Raw genomic sequence first — 11,225 nt, 5'->3', positions numbered from 1 at the left:
AGATGATTTTGTCTGCTTCATTTACTGCAGAATCCTCAGAACTGTGCCTGCCATACAGCTCATATTCAATAAAAATTTGTTGAACATAAAGAAACAATGCCCATCTACACTCTAAAATGTATTTAGGAATTTCACCACTCTTGATGTGGTTTACTGAAAGGCACTGACTCCATAGAAGACCAGACCCCAGAAGCCTGGCCACAGCAACCTAGCAAATACAGACCTCCACTTTGTCTATCTTTCACTTTGAATGTATCCCCCAAAACAAGGTTACTCATGTTGCAATTTTCAAGAAGTTGTCCTGCCCAAGGTAGGCAAAAACTGCTGACATAAATCTGGAGGGAAAGGTGTCACTCTCAGTGAAATAATAAGCTAGAAATAAAAATACCTCTGCCCAAGGGACTGTAAGGGAAATTATCTAGCTTAAATTTTGGCATTAAGTGGAAAGGTAAAAAAAAAAAGTCCTCTGAACATTTACAGCCACAGGCCTGTCATCATGCTTCTTCGCAGCCTGAAATACCATTTCCCGGGTATTATGGGTTATCAAGATTATGGATATCAGGATTATGTTAGCTTCCTGAAAACGCCTTGGAAGCATTCCTTCCTTTGCTATACTCTGGAAGACAAGTAATACATCCAAAATAGTACAAAGAAAATGAGAACCACATAATAAAAGATTAAAAGATACAAAAGCAATGAAAACAGGATGTACGAAAGGAAATACACTGGGAGACCTAAGACTAAATAGATCTGTCATACCTACAAACAAAATTGAGCTAAACAGTACAAATTACCTACCAAAATCCAGAATACTCTCAGATTGGACCACACATGGCTAAAGCAGTTCTCAGATTAATATGTAACCCCAAATACATCTATGAACAAACCATAAAGGATGAGATTAACTAACTTACACATTCAACTAAAGAAGTTAGAAAAAAATAAAAAATAGAAAAGCAGATGGAAGGGCTTTAATAAAATGAAAGCACAAATGAATTTATCAAAAAATATAAAAATTATATAAATGCAATAACTGGTCCTTGGGGGGACATAAAATTAAAAAAAAAAACATTAACATTAGTTTACCTAACGGAGGAAAAAGAAATCACAAATTCACTCCATGAGAAATGATACTGGAGAAATAACCATATATAGAGAAAATTAAATGAATAGTGAGAGAATACTTTGCTCAGATTTCACAAATGTATTAGAAACCTGGAGGAAAGGGAATATTTTTTATGAAAATCACAGGGACTGCATATATCCATATCTATACATTGATAGATATATCAATATAAATACATATACAATCTAAATAAAGAAAATATGATGGAAGAAAAAGAGAAAAAAGACAGATACCCTTCAAATAATGCATCATGCCCAGATAAAATCACAGGAGAATCCTACAAAACCTTTAAGGACCAAATAACACCAAAGCAGTGCTAATTGTTCCAGACATGTTTATTCTGTGAAAGGGGCTGGATAGTTTGAGGATGATCAAATCCATTCCATATTTACAGTGTTGAAAACACTCTAAGGGCTTTACCAGATCATTTTGGGGAGGGGAAATCAGACACCCTTAGGAACGTATGAGTCTATTTTACAGTTAAGGAAGTGCCACATTTTTTCATGTCCAACATATCCATAGGATTTCTGTTCAATGTGAGTTTTCCCATGCACAATGAGGTCTGACTTCTGGGAAAAGACCTTCCCACAATCAGTATGTATATAAGGTTTCTCTCCTACGTGGATTCTGATGTCTAGTGAGGTGTATGTGCTGGCAGAAGACCTTCCCACATTCACTGCATTTGGACGGTTTCTCCCTTGTGTGTGTTCTCTGATATGTGATCATCTGTGATTTCCGGAAAAACGTCATCCCATACTCAGCAGATTCGAAGAGTTTCTGTCTAGTATGGGTTTTCTGATGTACAACTAGTGGAGACTTCTCACAGAAAGCTTTTCCACATTCACTACCTTCATATGATTTCTTTCCAGTATGAGCTTTCTGATGTATAATGAGGTGTGACTTCAGGGAACAGGCCCTTCCATAATCAGTACACTCATAAGGTTTCTCCCTTGTATGAATTCTCTGATGAATAATGAGGGGTGACTTCTGAGAAAAGTTTTTGCCACATTCACTACACTCATAGGGTTTCTCCCCCGTATGAATTCTCTGGTGTATAATAAGAGGTGATTTCTGAGAGAAAGCTTTTCCACATTCTTTACATATATAAGGTTTCTCTCCAGTATGAAGCCTTTGATGTCCAGTGAGGTGTGACTTCTGGGAAAAGGCCTTCCCACAGTGAGTACATACATAAGGTTTCTCTCCTGTATGAATTCTTTGATGTCCTATGAGGTGGGATTGCTGGCAAAAGGTTTTTCCACATTCACTGCACTTATAGGGTTTCTCTCCAGTATGCGTTCTCTGATGGATGATGAGCTGTGTTTTCCGAGGGAAGGTCTTCTCACATTCGGTACACTCATAGGGTTTCTTCCCAGTATGAGTTGTCTGGTGTATAAAAAGATGAGACTTCTCACAGAAAGCTTTCCCACATTCACTGCACTCAAAGGGCTTCTCTCTGGTATGAACTCGCTGATGTATAATGAGATGTGACTTCTGGGAGAAGGCTTTTTGGCACTCAAAACATTCATAGGGTTTCTCTCCAGTGTGGACTCTCTGATGAACAATAAAAGGTGACTTCTGGGAAAAAGCCTTCCCACACTCAGTACATTCATAGGGTTTCTCTCCAGTATGAATCCGCTGATGCACAATGAGATGTGATTTCTCACTGAAGGTTTTCTCACAATCTCCACATACATATGGTTTCTCTCCAGTATGAATTCTTTGATGTATAATGAGCTGTGACTTCTTAATAAAGCTCTTCCCACACACACTACAAACATTGGGTTTCTCCCCAGCTTTAACTTTCATATTCTGAATATGGGCTTGCTTATGATTGAGAACATTTTTACATTGATTATGTCTACAGAATTTCATTCCAGTGTGAATTTTCTCAGGAATAAAACAGAAAGCACTGTAGCTAGGTGGTCTCCCGCATCCAAATCTCTCAACGAGATTCTTTTTTGCATAGCTTTTATTACAAGTGAGTGAGTCTAAATTAGATTTCAAGCTCTTTTCACATGAATCAAAATTATGGAGTTTTTTACTTGAAGGATCAAGGTCTATGCACCCACTGAATATTTTTCCAAATGTATTGCATTTGGAGCCTCTATTCTTGGTCATTATTTCATGGCTGATGACTGTGACCTGCCTCAAAATTCTCTCTTGGTTTCCTTGATATCTATCTACCTGACAATCAATATGCCAGACTTTTAAGACAGAGTGAAATGAATTATCCTTTCGGGCTCTTTTCGGTATCTCCCTTTGAAATGAAAGTTCTCCAGAAATGATCCACTGAGAAGAGTCAAGGCTTTTCTCCCTATCTAAAGAAGAAGAAAAAATAATACCAAATAGATAACAAAAGGAAAACAGCAATGGACAGAAGTGCTAAGAAGGTAGCTGATGTAAGATGGATATTATAAAGGAGGCCTGATGAATTTTAAAGATGAAAAGGGGCCATTGATTTCAGGGAAGAAGAAAATGTCCTCTCAGCCATCTACCCAGTTCTTACTCACCTGAGTAGATCCACCTTGACAGCTCACTGTCTATGATCCACAGATCTGTTTCATGTTCCAACTTGAAGATTATACTTGGTTTTATGCTTGAACACCCTGCTGAGGGAAAATTATAATGGCCTTGGCAGTTTGGAAATTAATGAGGAGAAGCAGTTTCAGGGGCCTCCAGCAAAAGTGGATCCTTAACTCACAAAAATAAATTCTAGATATAGCAAAAATATAAACATAAAAAACTGAAATCATCAATGGAAAATCATAAAGGTCATGGTCTTGACAGCTCTCAAGGACAAGGAGAATTTGATTCATTGTTACACAGAGAATTTGTCCTTACCCACAGAGACCAGGTGACTATAGATTTCTAGCATCACATCCCTGTGCAGAGTCTTCTGAGCAGGGTCCAGCTGCCGCCACTCTTCCTGAGTGAAGTCCACAGCCACATCTTCAAATGTCACTGATTCCTATAACAGCATATTCCTGTATGATCTGCTCATTCTGATCATTTTACCACAGAAATACCTGTAAGATGCCTACTTTGCATTTTGTGTAGCATACTTCACGAGAAAAAAATGATATAAAATCCTGACATTAACAAGATTAGTTAGTATAACAGAATAGTCTAAAATTAGATGCAAACAAAAATGGGTAATTTAATATATAATAAAGGTAACATTTTAAATAAGGGAAGAAAAGACAGATTACTCAAAACTGGGTAACTATCAGGAAAAAATATGAAGTTGGATTCTCTATTCACACTATATATAAAAATTAATTTGAAATATAATAAATTAATAAACAAAAAAAGAGAAGCCACAAAATAAAGACAGGAGATTTTTTTAAATAAAAATAATTTTAGAGTGTAGAAGACTCTTCTAACTAAACATGCTACAAAACCCAGATACCACAAAGGAAAATACTGAAAAACTTGACTGCTTTATGTATTGCATGGCAAAATATTATAAACAAACTCAAAAGACAAGCAACTAGCCTAGAAGAAGATGTATACACAATACATACAATGGACAAAGAGAATTTCTTTAATTTGTATAGAGAGTTCCTACAAAGCAAGAATAAAAAGACTAATAACTTAATTTTTTAAAAAATAATCAAAGGACATGACCATCAATTCACAAAAAAGAAAATGAACATGGATTGTACACATGTAAAATGGTGCTCAACCTAATTCACATGAAGAGAAATGAAAATTAAAATAAGACACCATGTTTTTCTTACATATTATCAAAGATTAGAGTTTGATGAGTCACTGAGTTGGTGAAAAGGTCAAGAAACAAGCACTCAAATTGTAGGTATACAATGGTATAATATATTTTAATGGCAATTAATCTGGTAATACCCATCAAAATTTTTAACTGTATATATCCTCTGACTAGCAATTCCATTTCTAGAAATTATTCCACATAAATACTCATCTATGTAAGCAAAACATCACATGTGAAGATACTGTACTCCAGTACTGTTTATAATAGCAAATGAATGAAAATAACCTCATGGAGGATTAGATAGATCAATAATGCTTCAGTTCCCATGAGAAAATACTATATGCAACCATAAAAAGCAACAAAGAAGCTCTACATAGATTGATATGCAACAATCTCTAAGATATATTGTTAAGTGAAAAAAGTATTCATCCATTCAACAAGCAGTTACTGAGCACCTGCTGAATGCCAGGCACTATGCTAGGGACTGGGGAATATGACAGGCAAGAAACCTGGCAAATATACCTTCCCTCGAGGATCTTATATTCTAGTGAGGGGAGACAGACAACAAGATTGAGAGACAAATCATCCTCTAGTCAAAAAAAAAGAGGTTGTAATGTATACTTCAAAATTCATATCACTTATACACAAAAAGCCCCAAAAGAAATAAGCAAAAGACAAAGAAGGAAAGGGGATTTACAGAGAAATATAAAATGGCAAATAAATACGTGAAAAGATGCTGATGGTCATTCGATCATTAGAGAAAAGCAAGTGAAAATAAAATGTAATGCTCAACCATAAAAATAACAAGAATGAAAACACTGATGCTATCTGGTAGTGAGGAAAATTGGGAAATGGACCTCTTTGTAAATAATTTGTAGCCACATGGGGAGCTGATTACACAATATCAAAATACAATTTAAGAAATACCCTTTAAATTGTAAACATGCTAGCTCTTTGACTTAGCACATGTCTAAGAATTTGGCCTACATAAATATTTGACAAATATACAAAGATGTATTTATGAGGTTGTTCCCTTATTTGTGACTTCATTGCTTTAGAGTCTTAGCTAGACTATATACTAGCTGTGCCTCAGTTTTTTCATCTGAAAAATGAGGATAATAAGGTACCTAGCACAAAGCATTCTTGGGTAAATCACATGAGTTAATTCCACTATAACTACTTATAAAGGTATTGGCACACAGTAAGAATTCAAAAAACAATAGCAGTGATTATTATTATTGCTATTATATATTTTTTAAAAAACTAGAAACAATAAAAAAAAAAGCCCATCGATTTGACAACGCAGATTAAGCGACAGCAAAGTATGGCCCATTAGCTAAATCTGGCCTACTAGCTAAGAATGGTTTTGATATTTTTAATGGTTAAAAAAAAGTCAAAAGAAGAATATTTTCTGACATGAAAATTATATGAAATTCAACTTTCAATGTCCATAAATAAAATGCTTTTGTATCGCAGCCATGTTCATTGGTTTACATATTGTCTACGGCTGCTTCAACCTATAATAGCAGATTTGAAGAGTTGCAATAGAGACCATATGGCCTACAAAGCTTAAAATATTTTTATCTGGCCCTTTACAGAAAAAACGTGCTGACTTCTAACTTGGACAAACTGAACAAATTACTTGAAAATCATAAATTACCAAACCAGACATTAAAAGAAATAGAAAATCTGAATGGTACTATATCTTTTAAATAAATCAAATTCATAATTTAAAACCTACACACACACACACACACACACACACACTCACACACACACACACTGTAAAAAGAAAAACAACAACAAAATAAAACCTGCCAACAAAGAACACTCCATGCCCTGAAGACTTCACTGGGGAATTCTTCCAAATATTTAAGAAGAAAATAATACCAATATTATCCAAACTTTTCCAGATAATACTTCCCAAATTGTTATATGAGGCCAACATAACTGAGATGCCAAAACATGACAAGAATAATACAAGAAAGAAAAATTTTAGGCCACTATGTCTCAAGAACATAGTAGTAAAAATACTAAACAAAATATTAATAAGGGATTGGCCAGATGATGATGATGATGAGGAGGAGGAGGAGGATAGTGGGTGGAGATAAATGATAGATAAAACAAGATTGGCCACCAGTTGATATTTGCAGCTAACTTTTAAGTACAAAGGGGTTCACTAAAATCTATTTTTGTGCCTGTTCGAAAATGAAATTTCCATAATAAAATATATAAAAAGTACATTTATCGGATATATAGGTATAGGTTGCATAGGTAAAAAGGAAAGTTGCAGAACAGAAAATATGGTGTGTTTATTAATGAAAATAATAAGATCACTCACACATATTTATACGTTCCATACCTACATACATAGATGGGGTTACATGCATAAATAAAAGTCTGGAAAGATCATCTCCAAACTACATAATACTAGTTATGCCAGGGAAGAAGGCAGTTAGATTACAGAAATATTTCACTTTTTACTTTGCTATATTGTTTATATTTTTGCCCCATGTATAGATTACTCTTGCAAGGAAAAATAAAAAAGCTAAAAATGGAAGAACAGAGGAGATGGCCTTGAGTTGGAACATGACCCCATAAACTCTGAGATGACAGCAAAAGAGCCATGGAAAACCAGGAAACCACCCATGCTTCAAGCTTTGCCAGAAAATTTTTACTAAAAACAGCCTCTTTGGAACAACTCTTGATGATACCACTGAGCTGAAAAGCACTGTCCTTTAGGAAAACTCAACAATAAAGTTTTTTAGACTGAAGGCCCAGAAATCTTGACTTTCTGAGGAACTGGACTGATGACCCGATTTCTCTTGATGGAGAATGCAAATAATCTAACTAATCATGATTTTTCCCTTTTCACTGTGGATGCCAGGAAGCTCACAGGTAAAATGTTTAGCTAAATTTATACGAAGGCCAGATGGTCTGTGTATTTTCACAGCAACTTCACATGCTTCTTGATCTTCTATTCTTTCTAAATTTCTCTTAATTCTTTTTCAACTAATTTTCAACTAATTGCCCTTTCCCATTTTGTTATGGGAAAACCAAGTGGAAAACAAATAACTTACCTGAGTTTCAGTCATTTTCTGTTTCTCTTTGCAAAGCAATTGGGAGTGTGGTGGAGTACAGAAGAGTCTTCAGAGACAAAGTTGAGCTAACCACTCTTCAATGACTGGATGTGACGTGTGTTGCTTGTTAATTGTTAAAGTTATCATTGGTAACTTGTGTTTCTCTTCTGACCGGTAATTCCAATTCTAGAACTTTGTCCTAAGGTAATAATCACAGATATGTGTAGAGATTTAACTGCAAAAACCTTCATCATAGCTTTGTCTTTAACACCATAATACTGAAAATAGCCTAAATGCCCAGTCACTGAGAACTGATAAGATAAGTATGGAACCTCTAAAGGAATGGGAAGGCAGGCAACCATTAAAAGTAACACTATGGATAATTAAGAAGCTCAAGAAGACACAACAACCAAGTGTAAGGCATGGACCCTGTCTGGATCTAAACAGAAAAAAATTCTTTGAGATAATCATTAAAGTTTGAGCCCTGACCAGACATTTGATGATATTAAGGAATTTAACCACTGCTGATCTGAAGACATTATTATTTCACCTTGAATAACAGTATTAATCTTTAAGTCCTTATCATTTACAGATACATAATTAAGTATTTATGGGTAAAATGATATGTTTAGGATTTGTTTCAAGATAATAAGGACTATATATGTAAAAAATCATTGAGTTATATACTTAATATTTGTGCATTTTGAGTTATACCTGATTTTAAAAAAAGAAAGAAAAAAACAATCTGAAAGGAAAAAATGAATGGGTGGTCTATTTAGGAGTTGGCAAACTTTTTCTGTAAAAAGCCAGATAGCAAATATTTCAGACTTGTGTAGCCTATGGTCTCTGCTGCAACTACTCAGCTTTGCCATTGCAGGCTGAAAGCAGCCACAGACAATATGCAAACCAAATATATTCACTGGCTATATTCCAATAAAACCTCATTTATGAGTACTGTAATTTGAATTTTATATCATTTTCACATATCACAAAATATTATTCTTTTGATTTTTCCAACTATTAAAAATATGAAAACCATTCTTAGCTTATGGCTGTAGAAAAAGAGGCCCGATTTGGCCCATTGCCTGCAGTTTTCCCTCTCTTGGTCTAGATGAAACAAGATTGGCCATGAGTTAACGATTGATGAGATTGAGTGATGCACATAATGGAGCTTTATTATACAGTTCCCTCTATTTTTGCAAATGTTTGAAAAGTCCTTAGAAATAAATTAAGTAGCGCTATGGAAATAAAGCTAATGGCATGGAAAGATAGGCGAGAAATGAAGAAGAGGCAGACCACAATATCATGCTCCCAACTGTTTAATAACAAACATCTGTCCCCTAAGATATTACAGTGGCTTGTGGACCTCCAAAGCTCAACTCTACCTGGAAAATCTTATTCCTTGGTATTTAATTTATTTGATTGGATTTTCTTGGGTATCATATGAGCAGCACTCACCTTGAGTTCATGAAAGATCCATGAAATATAGTTGACCCTTAAACCACATGGGTTTGAACTGAACAGGTCCACTTATATGCAAATGCTTTTCCAATAAGTGTATACAGTACTGAAAATGTATTTTCTCTTCCTTATGATCTTCTTAATAATATTTTCTTTTCTCTAGCTTACTTTATTGTAAGAATATAGAATATAATATAACAAAACATACAGAATATGTGTTAATTGACTATTTATGTTATTGGTAAATCTTCCAGTCAGCAATAAGCTATTAGTAGTTAAGTTTTGGGGGATCCAAAAGTTCTACATGGATATTTGACTGTGTAGGGGCTCGGCGCCCTTAACCTCTGCGTTGTTCAAGGGTCAACTGTATATACAAGATCAGTGTTACAAAACCATGGTGAATAGATAATCAGGTATTTACTCAATTATCATCCCAAGCCTCACAGGACAGGCCCTGCTATTATCTTCATTTCACAGTGAGGCAATTGAGGCCTAGAGAGGTTAAGTGACTTGTCCAGTATGACACAGCCAGTAATTAGAGAGTGAGGTGGTGGGAAAACAAAAAACAGAGAACTCTTCCTTAGCTGTCATGGCACCAAGATTTTCAGAGATGCAACTCTCTGTCTATTTCTGGATGCCCTAAAAAATTAATTCTCCTCCTAATTCACAGATGACGTTGTCTACTTTTTAACTCAAGAATAACAAAACATTAAATTTATATTGTGCTTTACAGTTTAAAATTAACTTAAAATCTTAATATTCAATGCCACAATTTGGAAAGAGAAGTCAAAAATTAAGGAGATATTTGCAAAACACATATCACTGATAAAAGAGCGGTATCAGAATATATAAAAACAATTTCTACAAATCAGTAAGGAAAAGGCAGACAACCCAATAGAAAGAAAATGAGAAGATCTGAATAGGCATTTTATAAAAGAGGATCTCCAAGTGATCAATATGTATATGAAAACGTAGTCATCAGGGAAATACAAATTAAAACCACAATGTCTGACTCCTCCATTGGAAGGCTGAAACCACAAGACTAGGGATTTTTGTTTATTCATGAATGTATTATTGATCTCAAAGAGCCACCACTCATGTACCCCATATTGACCCTATATATTCTCATTCCTATCCCCATGGACCCTCATCACTCACCCTAAAAACCTCTCATCATTCTCACAGATTCCCCCATCATTCGCCCAACAGACCCGCCATCACTCGCCCCAGACCCCCTTCATTCACCCCTTGAAAGCCCATCATTCACCCTACATACACCATTTCTCCCCTCACAGACCCCCCAATCACTCACCCACCATGAACTCCCCGTTGCACATCCCACATACCATTATCCCTGATCCTACAGATTCTCCTATCACCGTTCTCTACACCGTTGAGTTCAAAGGACCCCTCATTAGTCCTTCCACATGTCCCCATCACTGACCACACAGCTGCATCGCTCAGCCGGGCCCCTCTCCCTGGCTCTGCACTCAGGACCCAAAAGATCCTTCTCAAGCCGGGCTTGGCTCCCCGCTTGCACAAATAAGTTCAACATCCCCCGAAATTCCTTTTTGTTTCCAGCCTTCCTTGGTGGATGTGGCTGACGCATTAGTTTATCTTTCGCAAGCTTAGAAACAGCCGCCCAACCGAGCTCTACCAGTAACAAAAATGGCGTCATTCGATCTGCGCCAGGAACTCTGTCGCCGAGTTCTACCAGTAACAAAAATGGTGTCATTTGGTCTGCGCCAGGAACTCTGTCGCCGGTCGGGAAAATAGTCAGGGTCTCACAGTGCTTCTGGAGCCTCCTATTACAGCCAGAGGGGATATGCGT

The 11,225-nt window shown here is 36.0% G+C and overlaps 1 protein-coding gene across 2 annotated transcripts; it reads right to left on the bottom strand.

The window, feature by feature from the left end:
* Positions 1-1,543: 1,543 nt before the first annotated feature.
* ZNF630 (zinc finger protein 630) lies at positions 1,544-10,858 on the bottom strand. 2 transcript variants are annotated; one of them, XM_006922771.3, is made up of 5 exons: positions 10,741-10,858; positions 7,934-8,132; positions 3,968-4,094; positions 3,637-3,732; positions 1,683-3,444 (listed from the first exon to the last, which is right to left on the bottom strand). In XM_006922771.3, exons 2-5 carry the CDS (start codon positions 7,946-7,948, stop codon positions 1,718-1,720), a joined length of 1,965 nt encoding a protein of 654 aa, XP_006922833.1. In that variant the 5' UTR covers positions 7,949-8,132; positions 10,741-10,858; the 3' UTR covers positions 1,683-1,717. The 2 variants fall into 2 exon arrangements, with proteins under 2 accessions (XP_024896187.1, XP_006922833.1); XM_025040419.1 differs by lacking the exons at positions 3,637-3,732; positions 3,968-4,094; positions 7,934-8,132; positions 10,741-10,858 and having other exon boundaries at positions 1,544-1,744; positions 1,911-3,070.
* Positions 10,859-11,225: the final 367 nt, after the last annotated feature.

The sequence above is a fragment of the Pteropus alecto genome, unplaced genomic scaffold (assembly GCF_000325575.1).
Source record: "Pteropus alecto unplaced genomic scaffold, ASM32557v1 scaffold669, whole genome shotgun sequence".
NCBI classification, from domain to species: domain Eukaryota; kingdom Metazoa; phylum Chordata; class Mammalia; order Chiroptera; family Pteropodidae; genus Pteropus; species Pteropus alecto.
This window is presented reverse-complemented; position numbering and strand designations above follow the sequence as displayed.